At 41.3% G+C, this 24369-nt stretch overlaps 2 protein-coding genes across 6 annotated transcripts; one reads left to right on the top strand and one right to left on the bottom strand.

Moving 5' to 3' along the window:
* The first annotated feature begins 2987 nt into the window (after positions 1-2987).
* On the top strand, positions 2988-19683 carry RBSN (rabenosyn, RAB effector). Of its 5 annotated transcripts, none has more exons than XM_035106536.3 (12): positions 2988-3239; positions 6251-6553; positions 8195-8335; positions 9109-9209; positions 9826-9871; positions 9950-10111; positions 10529-10770; positions 11576-11646; positions 12958-13044; positions 13671-13773; positions 15257-15361; positions 15696-19683. In XM_035106536.3, exons 2-12 carry the CDS (start codon positions 6391-6393, stop codon positions 16848-16850), a joined length of 2376 nt encoding a protein of 791 aa, XP_034962427.1. In that variant the 5' UTR covers positions 2988-3239; positions 6251-6390; the 3' UTR covers positions 16851-19683. The 5 variants fall into 5 exon arrangements, with proteins under 5 accessions (XP_034962427.1, XP_088519420.1, XP_060127367.1 ...); XM_060271384.2 differs by having other exon boundaries at positions 3204-3341; XM_088663296.1 differs by lacking the exon at positions 2988-3239 and adding an exon at positions 3248-4471.
* A 1139-nt stretch (positions 19684-20822) lies between these two features.
* Positions 20823-23682, bottom strand: MRPS25 (mitochondrial ribosomal protein S25). The gene is made up of 4 exons (XM_035106533.3): positions 23520-23682; positions 22376-22482; positions 22095-22182; positions 20823-21188 (listed from the first exon to the last, which is right to left on the bottom strand). Exons 1-4 carry the CDS (start codon positions 23651-23653, stop codon positions 20996-20998), a joined length of 522 nt encoding a protein of 173 aa, XP_034962424.1. The 5' UTR covers positions 23654-23682; the 3' UTR covers positions 20823-20995.
* Positions 23683-24369: the final 687 nt, after the last annotated feature.

Below are 24369 nucleotides of genomic sequence, written 5' to 3'. Positions count from 1 at the left end.
AAAAGGGATTATTTCTATTGTCAACATGACAGAGTGAGGTTACAGGTAGGTAGCTGTGTTGGTCTGAGTCGAAGCAAAATAAAAAAAAATTCCTTCAGTAGCACCTTAAAGACCAACTAAGTTTTTATTTTGATATGAGCTTTCGTGTGCATGCACACTTCTTCAGATACACTTGAAACAGAAGAGTCAGACCCTTATGTATATACAGAGGGTGGGGGTGGGTGGGAATGGGTGATGGGCTGGTGGGAGTGGTAAACCTGTAGATGGCTGTTAACGACTTTCCTGCGGGGGGGGGGGGAAAGCAAGGGCTGAGGCGCTAAAGAAAGCTTGATCATGCATAATGAGATAAGAATCCAATGTCTTTGTTCATCCCAGGTGGCTCCATGGTTTTAAGCTTGGTAATGAGTTGCCAGAGATGTTAAAAATAATCAAAAAGGTTTCTTCGGCTACCTTTGAAGCAAGAGGAGGAACAGGGAAGTAGGAGGTCCTCTGCATGGATGGAGAAGAGAGAGAAATGCTATTGGGTGATAGAGAGAAGGCAGAACTGCTCAAAACTTACTTTGCCTCTGTATTCACCCCAAAAGAAAGCACCCAACTTAGCAAAAACAGAATAAGTGATGCAAAGAGGGAGCTGCAGCCCAAGATGACACTGCAGAAAAGGCCAGCTCTCCTGTTGCCAGACTCCAGACCAGGGGTGGTAACTTGAATAAAATATTGGCGAGGGGGGCGGTAAGCCCCACTTCACAACATTGGTCACAAAACATGGTGCTCAAAGACTATTTGAATGACAATGCCCATGAAGTCTGGACCTCTTGTGGAGGAGGCACACGAAGGATAATAGAATCTTATAGTTGGAAGAGCCCCAAGGGTCATCTAGTCCAACCCCCTGCAATGCAGGAATTCCAGCTACAGCATTCCTGACAGATGGCCACCCAACCTCTGCTTAGAAACCTCCATTGAAGAAGAGTCCACCACTTCTTGTGGGAGTCTATTCCACTGTCGAACAGCTCTTACTGTCAGAAAGTTTTTCCTGATGTTTAGTCGGAATCTCCTTTCTTGTAACTTGAAGCCATCGCCCTTGAGTCCTACCCTCCAGAACAGGAGAAAACAGAAGGGCCTCAGATGATTATTGCAGTGTCCAGGTTAGTTCATGTGGAGAGAGGTGGTCCTTGAGGTATTGTGGTCCTGAGCCGTTTAAGGCTTTATAGGTCAAAACCAGCATTTTGAATTGAGCCCAGAAACTAACCAGCAGCCATAGCAATCAGGCCAGGATGGGTGCAAAATACACTGGAGTAGCCCAGGGGAGCACCTGCCCGCCACCCTAATCAAGTAATGATAATATGCAGTGCCGGATTTACATATAAGCTAAACAAGCTATAGCTTAGGGCCTCACTCTCTTGGGGACCCCCCAAAAATTTAAAGGAAAAAACCTGGTTGTACATTTCCAAAATATAAGATATAAAACAAATAAAACCATACAGCAACAGTGTTTTGTGTTGTGTATGCTCCTAGTAATGGGCGCTAGCCTGCTCCCTAAAAATATCACTGGCTTGCTCATTTCTATATACATTACAGGGTGCCTACATTCTGCTATTTATAATTATTAGTAGTTTGCATCATATATTTACACCTAGTTATAGGTAGGTAGCCGTGTTGGTCGGACGTAGTCGAAACAAAATTTTAAAAATCCTTCCAGCGGCACCTTAAAGATCAACTAAGTTTTTTGTTTTGGTATGAGCTTTCGTGTGTATCTGAAGAAGTGTGCATGCACACGAAAGCTCATACCAAAATAAAAAACTTAGTTAGTCTTTAAGGTGCTGCTGGAAGGATTTTTTTTATTATATTTGTTGTTGTTTAGTCGTTTAGTCGTGTCCGACTCTTCGTGACCCCATGGACCATAGCACGCCGGGCACTCCTGTCTCCCACTGCCTCCCGCAGTTTGGTCAGACTCATGTTCGTAGCTTCGAGAACACTGTCCAACCATCTCATCCTCTGTCGTCCCCTTCTCCTTGTGCCCTCAATCTTTCCCAACATCAGAGTCTTTTCCAGGGAGTCTTCTCTTCTCATGAGGTGGCCAAAGTATTGGAGCCTCAGCTCCAGGATCTGTCCTTCCAGTGAGCACTCGGGGCTGATTTCCTTCAGAATGGATAGGTTTGATCTTCTTGCAGTCCATGGGACTCTCAAGAGTCTCCTCCAGCACCATAATTCAAAAGCACCAATTCTTCGGCGATCAGCCTTCTTTATGGTCCAGCTCTCACTTCCATACATCACTAGCGGGAAAATCATAGCTTTAACTATACGGACCTTTGTTGGCAAGGTGATGTCTCTGCTTTTTAAGATGCTGTCTACGTTTGTCATTGCTTTCCCCCCAAGAAGCAGGTGTCTTTTAATTTAATTATTATATTTACACCTATTATTATTACATGTTATAGCAAGTTTCTAGAAACTAGATTATGAGTCTTTGTAAACTGTGTTTCTAAAGAAACTTTTGTTATTGCCAAATGCCAATGTGTTTGCATTATTTTGTTATGAATAAAAATCATTTTAAGTTAGAGCTTAATAATTATTTCACTATTAATATACTTCTTAATTGTATTTCAGTTCAACAATTACTTTGATAAAATACATATTTTGTTATGTGCAAATGACTTTAGATACCTATTAGGTCCATAAATTACCATATAGCATATATTCAACACAAAAAACAGCGACGATTTGTTGTTGACAAAGGACAGCTGGACATATAAAAGTCCCTATTACCTTCAGTAGCTTAGGGCCTCATCAAACCTAAATACAGCCCTGCCCAGGGGAGCACCTGCCCGCCCAGCCCAATCAACTAAGAAGCTGCAAACCCGCTGCACCCCGTTTCCTCCTACAGAACAGCTGTTCCAGCGCCACGGCCCCTCCCCGCTGCCTTTTCCTAGCTCTACAATTTCGCTATCCTGAAAGCGGGGAGGAGCCTGCAGAATGCCCGTCATCAGCTCGGAAGGAGATGGCGCAACATTCTACTCGCGCCGCGTAGCTCCTCCCTCCATCCCTCTCTCTCGCCAGCCGCGGAGCGATCCGGGGCCCCTCCCTTTCCCCATCCCATCCATTGCTCGGCGCTCGGCACCCCCAGCCCTCTCCCTGCCGCACGGCCACCGCCTCGGCGGAGAGCCGCCCCTCCCACCCGCGCCATCGGTGCCTCGGCGCTCGCCCAGCTGCCGCCCGCGCGAGGAGGAGGCCCCCTCTCCCCTCAGGTCAGTCGGGGCGGGATTCGGCCCTTCAGGTGCCGTCACTGATGCCGCCTCCTCCTCGGGCGGGGAGGGAAACCGCCGCTGCCGCCCCTTCCCCTCGCGCAGGTGTGAGGGGGACCCTCTTGTGCCTCCTCCGTCCCACTTGGGGGGTTGTCGCGGGGTCTCTTTGCGGTGCCGGGGTGGGTCGGGCGAGGCGGCTGTCGGGGTGTTGTGTGTGTGTGTAGACGTCGCTTTGAGCCCCCCCCCCCGCACTGCCTTCCCATACAGTCAATACTCTTGGGGTTGCCTCTTCATGGGGAGCGGCGGGTGTGTTTGTTTGGGGGTGAAGACGCCGCCCTCCCCCGGCAATGCCACGGTAGCAGCTGGAGTTCATCCTCAGGATGTCGATAGGGATTTCGGTCTCGCCCCCCCCCCAAAAAACCCCTCTCAAAACCACCGAGCCCTTCTTTCTTGCCCCGCGTTGGCTCCTTTCCACTCATTTTTTTTTAAAAAAAACGTCTGGGGTTAGATAAGAGCGACGCTGGTTGGTCCCAAGGGATGCCGCTCCTTTCCCTGACAGGTTGGCATGTGTGTTGTGTTCGCCTTTCACAGCTGTGTGATGCGGAGAGATTAAGGAGATTAAAAAACAACCACCCAAACCTCTCTATGCATCACCTGTCAGGAAGCTGTTGTTGCCTGTTCAGGAATCCTGCTTGAACAAAAGGAAGCCTCCCCGCCTGCTGTTTTTGAGAGGTGCCTGAGCCAGCTGTGTGGGTGTGTGGCCTGATTCGCATGCCCAGACCAGGAGGGAACAGCATCTTAGGCCTCGTCTACAAGGAGCAGGTTTGAGGTGGTGGCTTGCCAAGGTGGAATGCACCACTTCAGTTTGCGGGTGAAGGATTGGATTTTTGGAGCCCCCCCCCCTGTGGGAAAAGGCCCTTCCAAATAGAAGACCAATCTAGCAAGCAGAGGGTTGTCCTACAACCTTTTCCCCTGATGTGATAGGTTTCTGTTTACAGGGAGTCTTTTTAAACCAAGCGTTTGCCTGCAGTCCAAAGTGGTACAGGCTATTATACTGCAGGTGGAGACCAAACCCTTTCTCTTTTGTTCTGATGATTTGTATGGGGGAAGTAATAGGGAGATTCCAATTGGCTTGTAAGGAACATGTCAGGAGGGGCTGGATTATAGTAATGATCTGAAGAAAATGGAGTGTGCGCTGTGATTTGTGTGATAACCCAATTCCACAGAATGCTAAGGTGATGAGGGAGTCAGTGTATGTGTGCTGAAGTATTAATGGATCTCTCTTAGTTGAACCATTCTTGTCTTACAGGCTATGATTCCTTTGAAACAATGAATTGGTATCTTGCCTTAATAATCTAGTTTTGTCAATGTGCATTTTTAATTATTTTATTTAAATCATTTCTATGCTGCTTTATGTATTTTTTGAAACAATCTTAAAGTGGTGTAAAACTTACCTTAAAACATCAAATAGAACATTTCAAATTAAAACATTGCAAATTAAAGTCAAGTGCAGAATACACATTTAAAGCAGCATGATTAACAGGAAAACAAAAATCTTCCCTTAAATTTTAAAAAACCCATTCCAAATAAAAAATGCAGTAATACAGTAAAACTTCATATATACAGCATCATTAGCAACTAAACAAAATAATTGAAATGAAATCTGCACCTGTGCTTCCTCTACCCCAGTAACATCTCGCAAGTATATCCATAGCAATTTTCTATTGCAATAATAATATTATAATAATTTATTATTTATACCCCGCCCATCTGGCTGGGTTTCCCCAGCCACTCTGGGCGGCTTCCAACAGAAAAATAAAATACAGTAATCTATTAAACATTACAAAAGCGTCCCTAAACAGGGCTGCCTTCAGATGTCTTCTAAAAGTCTGGTAGTTGTTTTTCTCTTTGACATCTGAGGGCATTCCACAGGGCGGGCGCCACTACCGAGAAGGCCCTCTGCCTAGTCCCCTGCAACTTGGCTTCTCGCAACGAGGGAACTGCCAGAAGGCCCTCGGTGCTGGACCTCAGTGTCCGGGCAGAACGATGGGGGTGGAGACGCTCCTTCAGGTGTACTGGACCGAGGCCATTTAGGGCTTTAAAAGTCAGCACCAACACTTGTGCTCGGAAACGAATTGGGAGCCAATGTTGCAAGCCTCTCTCTGCATTCCTACCAACCATACAGATAGCACAGCTAACACTTAGCCAACCTTTTCTCACCAAGCAAACGCCTTGTAGCAGATTATACCTTTTTTACTTTGAGCTAATCAAACCTGGATGTTCCTTATACCACCCTGGTTTTTCCTCCACCACCACCTTTGTGTGTTAAACACATGTAGATGGAAGCATGATGAAAGAGGATGTGGGGCTGTATGTTTAGCCTTGTCTCAAAGTCATACTGCTGTTCTGCCCCCACTGCTGCCACATTGAGCATATCAGCTCAGGGTTTTAGCCCAACTCTCTGGAGCAGATTTGGGCATAGGAGGAAGAGAAAGAAATTATAATTGTGCAAGCAGCAGTTATTCTGCTCATGCAATGACTTAGCTGGATTCAGTTCCATAGCAGCAGCTTGCTTGGTCTACTAAAGAAAAAAGTGTACAGTTAAAGGATTACTAAAAGATCTGTTTGTTCATATGTATTATGATAGGTTTTATATGAAGATTAGTTTTTTTAAAAATTGTGGATGTTGATAATTTAAAAGAAACAAGATTTGCATTTTGAATGCAATATACTCTACATTTGGCTTTTTTAATAGACTTAGATGGAATTTTCACTTTCATAAGGTACAGTATTTCTAGAGCATCCTAATTACTGCCAGTCTTTATTAATTTTTTAAGCTGACATACTTATCAAATGTACATGACTTACGTATTTATGAAATGGATATGATACGTGGTGATTTTTAATTATGTTTTCTTACCATTGGGTGTATATGCTAAATTTAATAAAAGATTAGAGAAAGTTACTGAGTTGAAAGGTCATCTTATTTAAAACTGTTCCTGGATCTCTTTCAGGGCAATGTTTTGCACAAGCAACAGGAGCAAAAGCTACTTTCTTGCTATTAGCCTACTTCTCTAGTGATGAATGGCATGCCATTGTTCCACTGCTGCTGAGACCTGGAGTGTGTCAGTATCTTTAGAGTCCTTGGACCACTATGGCAACGAGCTACACACCTCCATTTGATGACCCCGGGGAGGTGAGAGAGGGTTTTCTATGCCCCCTTTGTCTGAAGGATCTGCAATCATTTTATCAGCTTCAGTCTCATTATGAAGAAGAACATTCAAGTGAAGATAAAGATGTTAAAGGACAACTCAAAAGTAAGGAAGGCAGTAGCTGCTGACTGTTACGGTGTAAAATATAACTCCACCATATTTATCATTTGTTGACTTGCATAATTTGTAATACCCTGTTTCTCATATTTTAAGATATACCCATAAAATAAGCCATAGCAGGATTTTTAAGCATTCAAGGAATATAAGCCATACCCCGAAAATAAGACATAGTGATAGGCGCAGCAGCAATGCCGTCCGCGGCAAGAGGAGGAAAAATTAAGACATCCCTTGAAAATAAGCCATAGTGGTTTTTTTTGAGGAAAAAATAAATATAAGACGTGTCTTATAATATGAGAAACACGGTATATGTGTATATGTGTATACATGTGTATATTTGTGTATATGTAATATGTGTCTGAGTTACACAAAAATTCATTAGGAAGAATAGAAATGCAAATAATGTTCAGTTCTACAAAGTAGAAAGTTGGTTACAAATGCAGAATTTTCATTCATTTCTGATAGCACAACTGTCTTTAGTCCATGAAACCCTGACAGAGGGTTACAAAATCTTGAAATGTTTCAGCTATTCAAAACTTTGGAGAACTTTTCCTTCATTAAAAGAATTTAATTAGCATTTACTAAGGATTAAATACATCTTGATGTCATAATTTGGATTTGATTTCAGTGTACAATTCCTTGTGGAAGGCTTTACAGAACAATGTTATTATGGTCTTGCTGATGATAGCAGCTGTTACACTTACTTAGAAAAAAAAGCTGCACCGTAAGGGTTTGCACATACTGTATTTCTGCCCTTAAGGACATATACACAGCCACATTGCTTTTAGTTCAGGAGTGCTCCTGATTGTCATAGTGATTTTGACATACTCACCTTTGCTCAATGATGCTTTCAAACATTGAGAGTGTCTTTTGGGAATAGTCTCATGGAATAAAACATGGCATGAGAACTAGAGCTTAGTAATTGTACCATTTCAGCCATTGAATATACAAATTACTAGCAAGAGCTGAAAAATAGCTTAAGCTATAAAAATACAAAAGAAATGTAATGTGTTCAATCACTAATTATGGGGTACTTTTTCCTGTTTAAATAGCCAAGAACTCTGTAGTCAGTTCAGAGTGAATTGCAAAAAGCAAGCAGTTGTATTGAAGTGCTAATTTTCTTCACTTGTTACAAGTTGTTTCCCAGTTCTTTGAAGGGTTATTAAATGCGTCATTGTTCTGCCTTTATAAAGTGCTCTTGTATTTTACTTTGTCCGGTGTTCTGTTTCACAAATTGCTTTCCAAATTAAGGCTGTCTCCAGATACAGAACATTCCTTTGAGGTGCCAATAATTGGACTGACTGATTAACTAGCACATTTGTATTCTTGTCAGGTTGGGCCAGGTAGAAGTATTTTATTTGGATTGTATTCTTATGTGAAGCATTTACACAGGTCTTCTCACGTTCAGGACTCCCCCCCCCAAACTTCTAATTGCATTCCTCTGAGAAGGTAAAACATGATTCTGGTGGTCAACAGATGCAGGAGGTGGGAGGCAGAATGGTCAGTTATATTGCTCAAAGTCTTAGAGGCAAATATCTCAAGGAAGTTTGGAAGAAGATGGGTAACTCTTATAAGGATGCTTAAATAAGTGTTTGTGTGTGTAATATGTAGCATTTGATCTTCTTTCAGATCTGGTCCAAAAAGCTAAAAAAGCAAAGAATAAATTGTTGAAACGAGAAGATGACCGAACTGATGGAGGGCCTCAGGAACGATATGAGTCTTACAGCTATGGTGGAGTGGATCCATATATGTGGGAGCCCCAAGAATTAGGTAAACAGTCAAGAATGATGGAGATAATGCACAACTTTCACTGGGAAACCCCCTGATCTCCACTGGAATCTATGTATAATGATGCAAAGTTGTCAGGAATTAATAGACCTTTTAAACAGAAGATATTTCTGAAACACTAGGGTCACAATCTAGTGCAAAACTATACACACACACTTATTTTCTATTGCTTAATTGTTTGCTTTGTTCTTAAACATTCTTGCTTAGTTTTGTATTTGATTGAGACCTAGGATTACATTGCAGTGCAAATAGAAAATATGTAATAGTGTTGTGCCATTGGTTTAATGTAAGAAACTCCACCATGACTGCAAGAACTTGTGGCATGCCAGTATGTGAAAAAATATATTTTTAGTAAGTTGGGCTTGACCAGTAATTGAGAGATCAAGACTGTAATCCTGTACTCACTTACCTTGGAGTAAGCTTGATTGAACTCAGTAGGACTTGCTTCTAACTAAATATGTATGGTATTGTACTCCCATACATAGCTTGTAGTAGCCAGGGAATGTTGTTGCTGTTGTCTTCTGAAATCATATAGGCAGAAATAAAGAGCAGTATTTCATCAATAAAGATCACAACAGAATGTAGTTACACATGTACACAGAACACTATGAAACATATTTCATTTTTTGACATTGAATTTCAGCCTGAGCTGCATATAAGAGTGAGAGAGGAATAACAACATATTAAACTGCCTCTTAACTAAGAATATAGAGTTGAATGACTTTGGCAAGTTTTCTAACAGTGTTTCTTACCAGGTGCTACGAAGAGCCATCTTTCTGATTTTAAGAGACACAGAGCAGCCAGAATTGATCACTATGTTGTGGAAGTCAATAAATTAATAATCAGGTTAGAAAAGGTAAATGGGTTACTCTTGCATTTTTCACATTTTCATTTTAAACTATATCCTACTACAGTATTGCTTCTGATGTGTGGATAATAGTTTTGTTTGGTTCACAATCTCAAGTGAACTGACTAACAGGTGGATTAGAACATAATTATCCTTTGGATTCCACATGTCTTCAAATATTGCTTGGTCTTCAAATTATTGCTTGCCTTGAAACTGCCTTGGCCGCTCTGATAGAAGACATTTTGGGGAGAGAGATGGCTGAGGAGTGACCCCTGTTTGTTTGCCTTGGTCTCTTTGCAACTTTTGATATTGTTGACCACAGTATCCTTTTGAAGTTGTGGAAGGTGTGGGGTTAGGGACACTGTATTATAGGCATTCAGCTCCGACTTTTGAGGCTTCTTTTTATTTTTTCCTTCTCTATTAGAAGGACAATAAAATCTGCCCAATACAGTACCAAGATAAGTGACGTAAAGGAATGCTCAGGGGACGATACCTGATTTTAGCCAAATAAACTTAGGAAAGCAGATGTTTAGTAGATCCTGTAATATTTTTGAGTCCTGTGCTGAACTGTTGTAAAGAGTAGAAAAATTGTATTAAGACCTCTGGTTTTTAAATATTTTTACAGCTTACATCCTTTGACCGAACCAATACAGATTCTGCAAAGATAAGAGGTAGGTGCAAGCATGTTCGACCTTTGCTAATTTGGATTTCATTATTGATGTTCGATAGATTTTCTCATTCTATTCCAGCAATAGAGAAGTCTGTTGTGCCTTGGGTTAATGATCAGGATGTGCCATTTTGTCCAGACTGTGGTAACAAGTTCAGCATAAGGAACAGACGTCACCACTGCCGCCTTTGTGGGTCTATCATGTGCAAGAAATGCATGGAACTGGTCAGCCTCCCATTTGCAAGTGAGTACAGTGATTTGGTATAGATGTCTTGAACCCATGTCTCTGATGCTAGAACTAACTTTCTCAGGTTGGGGGTCTGTGGAACCAAGAAGCATGAGGGGCAAGGCCCACTCAGCACCAGCTTCAGGCGGGTAGGAATGGTGGTAGGGGTTTTTCTGGAAACCCTGGATTTACAGTTTTTCTTATAAATGGCTATCTAGGGCATAAACCTCACTTAAGGGCTCTAAAGGCTAAAGATGGTGATGTGGGGGGGTCCTGATTTAGTTCTTTCTAGCAATTGTGCTATAAAATTGGCACTTGATATTTCCTTTTTATGATGAGTTACTGGAGTTGAGCTGAACTGAATTTTTGAAACCATATTCAAGACCAGCGTTTTGTGGCTTGTGACCCTTATATCTTCTGCTTGTATCATTCCAGGCAAACTCACCACTGCTAGCAAGGAAGCCTTGGCCTCTCATACTAGCCCAAACTGCTCACCCAACAGCATTCAAGGCTCTCGCCGTGGCAGCATCAGTAGTGTGAGCAGTGTGAGCTCTGTCTTGGATGAAAAAGATGACGATCGCATCCGCTGTTGTAGACATTGTAAAGACACTCTGCTTAAAAGAGAGCAACAGATTGATGAGAAAGAGTACACACCAGATATCGTGAAACTTTATGAGGTAAAATGACACTAAATAAACAGGAACTGGAAGTGAAGTGGGATTTTCCAGTTATCAATAACTTAAGCAGTATTATTATTACTATTATTCTTATTGTACAATATACTAGGTGCTGTTCACCTTAAAAACAAGATAGGCCTGTTCCAATGACATGTAACTTCCAGCTAAATACTTCTAAGGATTAGTAAAGAGGAAGTAAGTTTAACTTTATAGTTTTAAAGAAAGTTTTAACCTGGTATTTTTAAGTGGGTTTCTTTTAAAGTTTGGTTGGCTGAGAAAAGATGTATTAAAAAATTATAACTGAAACTGTTTACTCTGATACAGCCCAGATCTAGTTGTGGCCCTGGCTATTAACAGATACGACTTACTCATCTAAGCATGCTAATAAATTGATTAAAACATTCCAGTTGCCTTATAGCCTCAGAGTAAACTGGTTTTGTAACTTTTGTAAGAGAGATCAGTTATTGACAATGTTACCTTAACAGATGTGCAATCTGAACCATGTTTACTTGTAAGTAAGTCCTACTGAATTCAGTGGATCTTACTTCCATGTAAGTGGGCTAAAATTGCAGCCATGGCGATCTTAATTAGAAATGGTTTTAAAATCTGGAGTTCCACATTTAAAATCTGAGACCTGGTCTCCCGAAAGAATAGATCTTGATTCTCTGGATAGCAACTACTACCAAATATTAAGTTGTTACACACAGAGGACAGGAAAAATTGAAGGCATGTGAAGCAATTGTGTATCTGATTTGTTGCTATAAATAACTTTATTTTAATCTATTAATTTTACTGATTAAAAAAGAAACTCCGACTTTGCATGGAAAAGGTTGACCAGAAGGCCCCAGAATACATAAAGATGGCGGAATCATTAAAGTAAGCCTATTCAGTTACATTTTTAATGAATATGTCTTTAATATTTAATGTTCAAGAAGAAAGAAGCTTGTGTTGTCTACACACAACACACACACCATTAAAGCCTGGTTGTAGTTTCATATTAATGGCTGGATATAAAGAAAAAGGAAATTGTGAGGGGTGGGAGGATGCTTGTGGGCATGATGCATAAGCTCCAGTCAGCAGATTAGAAAAATCAATATTATTTTATTCCCCTCCACATTATGCTCAAGATGCATTCTGAAGAATTCTGCTGAACTTGAAAACTAGCTTGCTACTTTGACATCTCAGTAGGTCTTGATAAAGTAATTACCCTACTATTGGATCAGATTGGCTACCTAGAATTTTTGTTATATTAACAAACTATGACCCAATACAGATGTCACTTCCAGATTCTGTGAAGTCCTTCTGAGCTTATTTTTAACCTCACCAGCTTTGTGTGATGCATACACAAATGTATTGTCTGAATTTGCCCTTATCCTGTGCTCCTACTTTTTTTCTGTGCTAAACTGACTTTTTTGTTTTACAATTTATATTGGAAACCGCCCTGTGATCCTTGGATGACGGATAGAAATTTAATAAATAAAATAAAACTCAGTGCAAAGTCCAATGCTCAATAGTTTGATCTGAGATGGGACCAGTAACAGGTCTTTTAACATGAGAACTTGTTCACTTGCAAGTTATTCATCACACAAAACTGATATGTAAAATTGTTGTTATGCAATCAATTTTTACATTATCCAAAAGTGTGAATCGTCCTTCAGATAATAAATGTAAAAGAGTATTAATGCTTCCTGTGTTAGCACTGTCAGAGGAATATTTCCACATTTCTGAGTAAAGATGCTACATAGGGTTTTTCCTCTCTGTGCTTTAACTTCGTTGTTTTTGTAAGGTGTGTTTGTGTGTGTTGGATATTGGATGTTGTGAAACTCAATGGTGTTGGCAGGCCTGATGAACATGAGGCAATTTTGCTTGCTATCAGTTAAGGGTCTGCACATGCAACATTGCCTTTGTTATCCCCAAAGAAGAGCCTTTGAAATAAATCTGTCCCAAGCTCCTGAGATTTCATCTTCTTGTTAACTATGAACAACACATTTTCAACTTCTTGTGCTTAAAGTGTCATACCTAGAAAGTGCCACCTTGGCAAGCTTTTAACGTAGGGCCTTGGCTCAGTTTTGATAATGGAACTCTGCCTCGTTTCTAAACACGTTTGCTGAAACGGGTGCATTGGTGTAGGCTTCAACAAAACCACTTGCCAGGGTAATTGTGGTAACAATGCATGTTTTCTTCCAGTGTTGGGGAGACAACTTACAGTCTGGAACATGCTTACAGTCTTAGGATGGAGGTGCAAAAAATGTATGAGTTAATAGATGCTCTAAGGTAAGTGACAGAACTCAAGAGGAGATTTCTGTATTTGTATTTTGTTTTTTGTGCTTAATATTTTTATATTATGATATTGTTATATTGTTTTATATTGTTATTGTTTATCTTTTTATATTTGTTGGAGTTATGTTTTTTTCTGTAATGTTTTTAAAGAAATAAAGAAAGCTTTTTTAAAAAATAATAATACTTAAAATACTTAAAAAATAAGCATACTTAAGACAATAAATTTCAGTCAGTAAATGTTGATTGTAGTTTGTATTGTGTTGTGATCTTAGTTGGGAAATATTTGGCTCAGACTCAGTATGTTTTAATCAGTGCCCAAAAGAAGTAAAACTGATTTGATTGGGCTAATTTGGAAAACTCTTCAATGTGCATTTTCCTCTATGTGCACGCATGACAATACAGTCCTGTTGTTGGAGAGTTCATGAATGTCAATGACAAAATACTGTGATGAAGTGTGTACTGGAAGCAGTGCTAATCTATCCGTTTAAAAAAAGTTACCAACAATTTACATTATGTAACTGGGACAACATAATCGGGAAGATTATTTCATATGCTTACATATTGCTCATAGTTGACTGTTAAGTTCGTATTGCTGATACACTTGTGGTTTTTGTGTTCAGCAAGAAGATTCTGACTCTGGGACTGAATGAAGAGCCACAACCTCATCCCCGAACATTGCAGCTTCAGAGAATGATCAGATATTCAGCCACACTTTTTGTTCAGGTAGGTCATCTAGGAGGGAGGAGTTGCTCTTAGGTATTGGGGGGGGGATTGTCTTCAGAAACAGGATACAATATGACATACAAATGTAAGAAGGCCTGGAGGCCAAATGCCTCTCTCTGTGGCCTTGAGTGCACCAGGCTGCACTCTTTACCAGCCTTGTTCCACATTCTCAAGTTCTGTTGCTCTTCTGGAATGTATTCTTTAACTCTGATAATTCCTTTTGCTTACTAGAATAGAGATAATCTTGCTTGCTTGCCAGGCAGCTAGCTTTACTTTTAGCTGACTAAAAGTATTTGAAAGTTACTTGAGTCACAGTGATTGAAACACTGGTACTGTATGTAAGTTTGAAGTTTGAACCCATGTTGCATTTGGGCTTTACAGACACAAACAAACCCGTGACTTAACCCAATGCATAATTAAGGCTGCAATCTTACACACTTTTACCTGGGAGTAAAGCAGATTTTGCTCTGAGGCTTACTTCTGAGTAGACGTGCATAGGGTTGCACTGTAAGCCTCACAGCTCAGTGACCCAGATCAGGGATAGTAGGAACATAAGAGTTGGAGAGTCTTTAACATCTTCTTTGACTGCTCCAATTTTTAATAGATGAGCCAGGATCCACATTCCATCTCGCATGTGCAAAGGAGAAGCCACACTCCCTAGTGATGTATCTGAAGAAGTGTGCATGCACACGAAAGCTCATACCAAAATATAAACTTAGTTGGTCTTTAAGGTGCTACTAAGGAATTTTCTTATTTCCCTAGTGAAAAGTTGCTTTTCGTGCTGCCTGAGAGCACATTTACTGGGAAGGGGCTGTCCCCCCACCCCTGCCTGGGCTCAGTGGTAAGGACAGTGGTAGCAGGAACCGCAGAACTAACCAGAGGTGTAATATGTAATTCTTTTCCTCTTGTCTCTCACACCACTGTTTTAATACTGACTTGTAAGTCACATTGGGGATTTTTTAGGTCGAAAGGTTTTTGTTTTTTACAAAAGCAAGCTAAGATAATTAGGAGCTTCACTCCAGGTACCTCTACCCTAAGAGATTTGGTGGGTGTAAGAGCCAGAGCTCCTTTACAATATCCTCCCCAGATACCTTTTTTCTGGCACTTAAGCCTTTGTCTTTTAGGTGTCAGATGTCTGTGCAGGAAACTGCACAGAATACATAATATATCATAGTTATACTTACATTTGGGTTTTTTTTTGGGGGGGGGAGCACAGGGAACTAGTGCATAGGGGAGCCAGGTATGCCGTGTTTCCTGAAAAGAATTCCACTTGACCTGTTTTTGATCCAACTTCTTGTACTGTAAGCTGCCTTGACCATATTTGATGGAGAAGTGTTTAATTCCCCCCCCCCAAAAAAACCCCAAATGTAAGTGTAACTATGATATATTATGTATTCTGTGCAGTTTCCTGTTTCTGAATAAACTTGAGAGCTTGATAGCCCATCCCTTTTTAAAAAACAATATTTTGAAAACATTTCCTCAGGAAAAATTGCTTGGTCTGATGTCGTTACCAACCCAGGAGCAATATGAAGAATTGAAAGAGAAAAGGAAACAAGAACTGGACAGAAAACTGCAGATGGAGAGACAGGTGAATATTTCAGTCAGTATGTCGATTAAAACTAGTGGCTCTTTAATATCATGTTGAAAGTCTTCCTTCCTAAGTTAAAACTAAGTTTTAACTTAGTTGGTCTTTAAGGTGCTACTGAAGGAATTTTTTTATTTTGTTTCGACTTAGACCAACATGGCTACCTACCTGTAACTAGAACTGTTGAAAGTCTTGTATGCCATGTTCAATGAAGTTAGTGGGGCATACTTCCATATAATGCAAATAGGAGCAAATGAAAACAACTAATCCTTTGCAACTTCAGATGTTATTTCCACACCTGCTTTATTTATTGGTTTGCTTGTTTACTTGTAACTAGGCAACACTTGAAACGCAGAGACGATTGGAGGAGAAGCACATGGACTATGCTTCCAGATCTTTGGTAGCATTTAATGGTGAGGTGTCCCGGCCAAAACGGGTTGCAGTAAAGAAAGCTGAAGGTTGGCTGCCCACTGCGAACTTATCTCGCCAGCAGGAACTCACAGATCCACTTCTGCAGCAAATTGACAATATAACATCCTTTATTAAACAAGCCAAAGAAGCAAATCGTCTCGATGAGGTCCAGATGTTGCAGGAAAACCTGCGACAACTTCAGGATGAATATGATCAACAGCAAACTGACAGAGCCATTGAGCTTTCTAGAAGGCAAGCCGAGATGGAGGAGATGGAGAGAGAACAATTGCAGATCCTTTGTGAAAAGGAATGGGAGAGGGAACATAAAAAACGAATGTCTCAGCACTCACGGACACGTTCCCTGGATTTCAGAGAAGTGAAGCACAGTAAGTTAGAGATTGGGAAGGAGAGCATAAACCAAATAGCACAGGCTTTGGACCTTGATACTCCTCAGAATACAAGTAACCCAGCCTCTAAAGCATCTTCACCATGTGGTGGTGACAAGCTCCAAGCGCAAGAGAGCCCAGTCTTTCCTGGGCAATTTCTAGAGATCCAAGAGCATGACAGCGTAATAGAGCAAAATAGAAATGTTCCCATAAACCCTTTTGAAGATGAGCCAGTAATTAGCACTCTAAAGAGGGAACACGATAATCCATTTGCTGAAGATTCCTCCGCAGTGGCTTCCTTGCCCACCCAAACCTTGCACAGTGATAAAAAAGAATATAACCCATTTGAAGACGAGGAGGATTGTCATCAAGCAAATGGAGTAGCTGTCAGTGCTCCGAATCCCTTTAAAGATGCTGTTGGAAATCCATTTTGTGTGCTCGCAGGTCGTCAGGAATCTGGAAATCCATTTGAGGAAATGTCTTCCTCCACGAATCCTTTTGAAGAGGATGATGATAATGAAGTGTCAAGGGAAGACATCATAGAAGAGGAGCTACTGCTCCAACAGATAGATAATATAAAAGCTTATATTTTTGATGCCAAACATAGCGGGCGGATGGATGAGGTTGAGGTGCTAACGGAGAATTTGAAAGAACTGAAACGCACACTAGCGAAACAGAAGGAGAAATCCAGCTAGTTGCTGTTTCCGTGCACATACAACTTTACAATTCTCTGACTGTCCCAGAGGCAAAGGTGGGCAGGTGGAATTAAAATGTGAGAGGGAATTTTGGGATTGACTCTAATTGTCTGCACTTTGGCGTGGGTATTTCCACTATTATTCAGACTTTGCTAATACTGTCCACACTATTATTATTTTGTAATAACCTAAAACTGTGTCACAGACCATTTACAAATCTAAAACGTATCACAACCAGTTTTTATCACAACCTAACCTCTTAACATGGTCATGCTTCTTGGCATTCCTTTTATTTCAGATGTGAACTCTGTAGGCTAATACGGAAACAGATGCTTTAAGGTGCAGGAAAATACAATCCTTCCCTCTGTGTTTGGTTGTTGCAGTATTACAGACTGGCCTTCTAAGCTGGCTTTTCCACTAATAAGGGACCCAGACTGCCTGCTAAATTCTGTGTCAAGCATGAAATAAGATGGTGCCTTAGCAGATGTGTGTTACTGCCATATATGCTAAGGGCAAGTGTTAAAAAGCAGGTTGCTGAGATGCAGTGACCTGCACAGTACCAAGGCCAATGATCTGACTGTGCAATACAAAAGATAATATAAAGGGATTTTAAAGTAGATTTGGGTAGATGTGATGTTATAGACATAATATCTGTTTTAGAAAATGTAAACCCCAATGAATTTCTGTTCCCTCCATCACCTGTTTTTCAGGGCTTTTATTTTATTTTAATAGCTTCCTCTAGTGAACCCTGGGAACAGCACCTTTTGTTGAGGGTGCTGAGTTTTCTTGTTGCTTTCTCTAAGAAGTTGCAATTCTCAAAATTCCCTGGCTAGCGGAAATGCTATGACTGTTAAACCGATAACTGCAGCATATGCATGCAAAGTGGGGTGGGGGGGTGGGGAGAGCACCAGTTATATACCATAAGGGAGAAAGTCTGATTTCATTGGAAAAGCAAACTGTTAGCTAACTATGATCTGATCATGTGAAGATGGCCTTCCCTCAGTTTTTAAACAACACTTAGCTACCTCTATCAAGGTTTGACACCTGTTTTGAATATAAAATATACTGTTCCCTTTATAAATCCAGAATGGGCACATTATCATGGTGTGTGTTCCAGGAGAGCACAAAGCTCAGGTGTTTGGGAGATTAATCTACCAGCCATTGTTGCTGTGTAGTTTCTATTATTGTTGTGGAGGGTCTGTGCAAACCCACACCCTGTCAAACTAGAGGCTGTGAAGCAGCATAGCTTGGGTTTGGGTGGTTAATTTTTCCATATAAAAACTGGTTAATTATGTCCTTTGGATATTTCTTTACTCACTGGATATTTCCAGTTCAAAATATGAACTGAATTTTTTGGGGAAAGTATAAAAATAATTGTATGTAACTGAAGGGATATCAAAACAATTTCTGGTTTCAGTTCTGCTGAATGAACATGATTTGGTCACATTTGATTATTATTTTTTAAGAATGAAGAACAATTTGAATGTTACACATGGGGGCTGACTCCTGAGGATTATTATGGACTTCTAGAAATCAAATTTTGCTTCAGTCATGAGTGGGCGAAAGGCCCATTAGTTGGGACCTGAGTTAGCTTGGCTGTATAAAAAAATGTAGATTTTCACACATTCAAAAGCGTTGGCTTAAATACTACACACAGAAACAAGGGATTAATCCAGGAGTAGCAAGACACTAATAGCTGGTTCAGGATTTCTAAACCTGAACAGTAATTCAAACTGTTGGGATTCCAGAAAAATGTTTACAGAGATGTGTTGTTACTTGGGAGGTGCTTAATATGGTCAAGAGTAAAAGTAGCACTTTACAGAATCAATTCTATATAACTTCTTTATTTGGGGCATGGCTTTAGGCGATTTAGAAAAAAACCCTATTCCTTCTAGTTTCCCTTTCATTCGATTTTTCTGTCTGGTGGGAGGAATATGCTCAGTTAAATAACTAATTTAATATACATATAGTATTGACTAAAACTGTTTCAGTGGTAGCTTTGGTGAGGCGGGGTAGGAGGAAAATGAGCTCAGCTACAAAATTAATTTGATTTACAAAGTATTGACTAAAACTATATTGTTTAAAAAGCACTCAGAATTGCATTGAGCCATCCTGTGGAAACAGACCTGAAGACAGAACTTGGGGCAAGAGTAGTAAGGGCAGATGACCTAAGAATTTAAGGTGTTTTTCTTTTTCCTAATTGGAAATAACTGGGATTGGGCTTGTGGAACAGGTGCACCTAACAAATCTAACAGGACAGGCTAAATATTGGGTAACCAGAGATGTGTAGTAAAATGCAGTAAATAAATAAATTTATGTATATAGCTAAAGTAAGCAAGCACCACAGCTTTTATGTGACTACTAGCTAAGGAGCAGTGGTTTGTCTAAAACAAAACCATCTATACTTTATTCTAAGCATCAAGACACCAGACTTAACTGGCATACTTTGTATATCCCAGCCAAAATGAACGTTTCAGTGGCTTTTTTTTACATTTAAAATATATTTCCTTGTTACATCAATTCTGCCTTGTTTTTAGGTACTCCAAGGTCTAATACTCTTTAAAGACATAGTATTGATGTATTTTTACTAGTAACTATGTTGGTTTGTAGCTCTGACTGCGAGTAAGTGTGAAATGTAACTAGCCTTCTTGATAGGATGGTGGTAGACTCACATTTTGACAGCCTTCCATTTGTACTACTGAATTTACACTATGAAACAGAACAAAACCATGCCATTGTGAGAATTAACATTAAAGACATCTGTTTATATACTTGCATGCACTACTCTTAATTTGGCAAGCTTCGAAGAAATAAAATAACATGTTGGTTTGTATGTGTGATTTTCGTGTTAAATAAGAGGCCCAAGTCAGTTGCTGCACTTTCAACAAGCCCCTTCCCTTTTGAGTTTTCCTGCCAACCTAGCAGTTCAAAAGCACGCCAGTGCAAATAGATAAATAGGTACCACTCTGGCGGGAAGGTAAAATGTGTTTCCGTGTGCTGCTCTGGTGTCGGTGTTTCGTTGCGCCAGAAGCGGCTTAGTCATGCTGGCCACATGACCCGGAAAAACTGTGGACCAACGCCGACTCCCTCGGCCAGTAAAGTGAGATGAGTGCCACAACCCCAGAGGCGTCTGTGACTGGACTTAACTGTTAGGGGTCCTTTACCTTTATCTTTTTTTAAAGAACAGCCTTAACCAAAACTGGGGGAGAAATGCAGTAAATTTTAATGCCAAGTTTTCTCAAGGCCCTATGGTTTTGAATAGAAAAAAATATTTTGACTACACCACCTCCACCCACTAGCTCTTGTGTTTTTCATATGGGGCAGCTCAACCTATTACCAGCAAAAGCAGTTTGGGGGTTGATTCAGTTTTGTTACTTCATTCTAAACTTTTAATTTCTGTGCCCTGGTAATTTAATTCCTGCCACGTGTACATTACGCAAACCAGCCTCATTCACGCTAGTTGGATAGACAGACTTCAGGACTGGTCCTTCTCCTTGCCTATCTAACCACTGGAGATCTTTTTAGCTACCTTTGTTGCCGGGACTTTAGCAGGCATTATTCACTCTTGCATGGATGTATTTGCTTTTATAAACACCAAAACTGTTTAACCATAACCATAACCATGCTGTTTAACCATAACCATCTCTAGGAAGTCAAGCTGACACCCAATACAACCCATACCCTGCCCTTTTCCACTGCTCCTACAGATCTGCGGCATACCTAAAACTTGCACATAATCCAGAGATTTGTTAAATCCAGAGCCTTTGCCACTAAGAGCAGCTATTTGAGTGAAGGGGGAGCCTGTCCTCCCAAGACCAGGCACATATATAGACAGGATTCTGTATTTGGATGGTTGTATGTTAGACAAAAAAAGCACACGATTCATTAAACCAGGGTTCGACCAAGATGTGTTCTCCTTTGATTTAAAAACAAATGGCAAACATATATATTCACAATCCAGTCCATCACAAGAACAATTCCAGAATTTATTTAAAAGATTCATCCTTACTTGTTTTAAGTAAGTCCAGATATTTTTCTGTTACTTAAATGATGGTTTGTAAAAAGACCAATGTGTTGTCATCAGTGTTAAGATGCCCACTTGCATGTCAGTCTAAATGCTTTACTCCCTGCTGTAGAAAGTTGGCTTAGGAAGCAGCACTCTCTTTCATGGCAGTTTTATATTTCCCAGTCATCTCCTTTGGTAATGGCACTTTACCAGGGCAGGGAATTTGGCCTTCAATTTCACACATACATTCCCGCAAGTGGTACTTTTTGGGGCCAAACGTTGCGGGATGCCGTAGCTTCATTTTCTCTTGTGCTTCTCCCTGCAGTGTTTCCCTACAAAAAAGAAAAGAAATTTGGTGTAAGGACAAGTGCTAGACAGTAATCAATGCATCGCAAACTAGTTCACACATAATTCTTGAAAGTACAGTTGAGGCACCCGTGACCCTCCAGGTGTTGGGAGTGAAACTCTTGACCAAACTGGCTATGGCTATTAGGAGTTAGAAGGCCCCAAACCTGGAAAGCCACTGGTCCTCTCCTCTCTTAATAGCAAATTATAATTGTTAACAATGACTTCCTCTATCACAAATGATTGTTTGGTATTTGACATGCTGCCGCCTCGCTTCATTTCATGTCAAACTGCTGGGAACATATGACTGCTGTAATAATAGTTCTGCCCTTGAGTGCTTAGGGCTTCTCTCAGTATTAAAGCTGCTCCAAGTCTGCCGTGCTACTCATTTGGCACCACAGGGCTGTGTTACGCTAGGACTGTAGGAACATTAACTGCTGCTAAGTTTGACTATTCTCTAAGCTCCCCGATATTTGAACATTTTGGGAAGTGCTGCACAACCTTTATCCACAATAAGCATTTAGTGTAAGCTTGTAATTCGCAGATCACCTGGAACAAGCAAGCATTGCCTCCAGGTGACCAGGCTTTTGTAAATTTAAAGAATGAAGGTGTTTTTTTTCCAGCCTTCTCAAGACATCAAGTGGTGCCACAAATGGCTAAATAGGTCATTTATGACAAAGGATATGTGGGTTACATTCCGGAAAGCTTATTTTAGGGTCCAGAACTCAAGCCTGCAGGAGGATGGAGTTTTAATAGCATGTTTGTGTGCATTTAAAACATTGCCCTTATCCCAGTCTAATTGAATGGGGTAGATTCAAAAGTTTGGTTCTACAGCCAAAAACAAGCAGAGCCATGTGTGTGTGTGTGTGTGTGTGTGTGTGTGTTTTACTTACTCGCTTTTACCAAGAACTTTCTTAACATGTTCTGCGATCTCTTTGTTAGTCTTCTCTTCCACATCAACCAGGACTTGCTCTCCAGTATCTGCAGAGGAGAGAGCATGACAGGGTATCTACAGGCAGCTGCCTCAACCAGGATGCTCTGAAGACACCGTCTTCTTTGGAGAGTGATCCTACCCACCTGTCAACTGTCAGTCTTGGGATGATGTTTGTGCCTAAGCAGAGGGTATTCCAATGCACTTCAACAAAAGCTAAACAAAACCATGCATGTTACTTACCTAAATAGAATTTTAAGAATGGCGATGGTGTCATGTTCTTAAACATCACAATCTGAAGCCAAGGGTTTTTGTACTGAATCTGAGGTATGTTGAAAAACACAAATTTTCTGTGGAAAGAGCAGGAGAAAAGTAAGGAAGAGAGTGGATGCACTCAGCCTTTTAGAATATGAATTCAGTGAAACTTAAGACTCTTGCCAAAGAAAAGGAGAAAAAGGCGGCTCTGTGTGTGGGACAGAAAAGGCATCAGATTCAGGAGGCAGGAACCCAAGTTCAGAGGTGGTTTCCCTCACCCTCCAGTATATCTCATAGCAGATATATCTGCATAAGCAATGCCAAAATAGCATGCTAATCAGTTGCTGAAAAACCAAAATGTCCATGAACACTGAGGAAGAGTAACAAAGTTACTGTGGTGTAAATAAAAGCTACAGGGAGCCAATATGATGCAGTGGTTATAGTGAGCTAGGATGACAGCCCCTGTTCAAAACCATGCTCAGCCCTTTTGAGGCTTTCGAGATGGTAGCTGGCTCAAGTTATTTCAAAGGGTTGTTGTGAAGATAAAATGGAAGGGTGAACTGCAAAGATGGGCTGTGCATTATTTTATTTATTCGTTTCATAAAATGTGTATACCACTTGCTTGTTTTTTTATTAAAAAAAATCTCAAAGTGGTTCACAAAAAGGAATAACAATAACAACAACAACAGCAAGCTGTTGCTTCATCTGACTGCATGAGGAAACTGTGCTGTCTCAAAGCGGGCCGAGGAACATTAGCTGCCCAGAAAGCAGGACTAGATCTAATGAGCTTGAACTACAGGAAGGCAGATTTCAGTTGACCACTGGAAGAAACTTGATGGTATAAGAGGAGCTGCTAGGCAATGGAGCTGATTATCTAGGTAGACATCTCTGGAGGTCTTCCTGTTCCGAATTTATCCTGCACCGGAGCAGGCAATGGACGAGGATGGCCTGCGCAGGACCGACTCCAATCCCGCATCTATCGGTTCCCCTACGCCAGGGGGACAGCTCGGCTTGCGTTGGGGCTCCTTCCCCAGCCCCTGCACGAAGTGCACAGCGAGCGCGGAGAGATGCGCAACAATCCCTGGGACAGGGGGACGGAGGGAGGCTCCTTGCTCGAGGGGTCCCCGCTCACCTGGCTCCTTCGCTTAAAGCCCCCCTCGTGTTGTAGTTCACCGTCATCACCTTCACGGCGTCCTTGAAGATGATGTCGCCTTGGTTCAGGTACTGCAGCGTCCTGCGGATCGGGAACCGGCCCTTCATCGGCATGGCGGCGGCAGCCGGCAGCCCCGCGCGCACCGCGTAGCCAAGAGCGGCGGCACGAGTCGGCGGCGCAACTTCCTTGCTCCGACCCACCCGGGCCGGAAACGGAGCGCCGATCGCAAGGGGATGCGGGAATTGTAGTTTCCGGGAGCGCGGAGGAGGAGGCGGGACGAATCGGAGGGTAGGGCATCGGAAAAGGAAGTGCAAGCCTCGGGGGCTGTTGACACTGCGATCCGAGAGAATAATGAGAGCGAGATACCTAGATCTGCGCAAACGGAGAGGCATTCAGAAAAATGCACAAACGCGCATTCCAGACGTTCGGCTGGCGGCGCTGATTTGCAACCACCGGCATATACCATTTGAGTACATGGGAAAGTTACGCAGGCTGTTCTCACAACTTTGCGCTGCACGAGATCCTGTTCTGATGCTGCTGCGAGGAAACGCCGCCAGCGGAATGTCGAAATGCTTCGGCTCGTTTATAAAGTTTGAAGCGGCGGCTTCAGTACAAGACCGAGTTTTCAGCATTGGAGTAAATGAACTAGGAGGGCAAAGCTTTGATTTCCAAAATAAATTGAGTATGGCATCTATCTTTCCCCTGTGGAACCACGTTTTTTCTTAAACATACCCTAAATAATATGTAGTGACCCTGATCATATGTGGAGTGAAGAAAGCCAGCTTGTTAAAATAAAAATCCATAATAATAATAATATATTATTTATAGC

This window comes from Zootoca vivipara, chromosome 2, assembly GCF_965207765.1.
Source record: "Zootoca vivipara chromosome 2, rZooViv2.hap1.1, whole genome shotgun sequence".
Taxonomy (NCBI): Eukaryota; Metazoa; Chordata; class Lepidosauria; order Squamata; family Lacertidae; genus Zootoca; species Zootoca vivipara.
The sequence above is the reverse complement of the archived record's forward strand: the minus strand, read 5'-3'. Positions and strand labels throughout refer to the sequence as shown.

Excerpts from the sequence above, each read along its gene's own strand:
- MRPS25 (XM_035106533.3), bottom strand. The coding sequence starts at position 23,653 with ATGCCGATGAAGGGCCGGTTCCCGATCCGCAGGACGCTGCAGTACCTG. Across the intron at positions 22,483-23,519 it reads GCTTTAAGCGAAGGAGCCAG|AAAATTTGTGTTTTTCAACA; the intron begins GTGAGCGGGGAC and ends CTCTTTCCACAG. Across the intron at positions 22,183-22,375 it reads ATTCTTAAAATTCTATTTAG|ATACTGGAGAGCAAGTCCTG; the intron begins GTAAGTAACATG and ends TCTCCTCTGCAG.
- RBSN (XM_088663294.1), top strand. The coding sequence starts at position 6,391 with ATGGCAACGAGCTACACACCTCCATTTGATGACCCCGGGGAGGTGAGA. Across the intron at positions 6,554-8,194 it reads TGTTAAAGGACAACTCAAAA|ATCTGGTCCAAAAAGCTAAA; the intron begins GTAAGGAAGGCA and ends ATCTTCTTTCAG. Across the intron at positions 13,045-13,670 it reads GAGTTAATAGATGCTCTAAG|CAAGAAGATTCTGACTCTGG; the intron begins GTAAGTGACAGA and ends TTTTGTGTTCAG.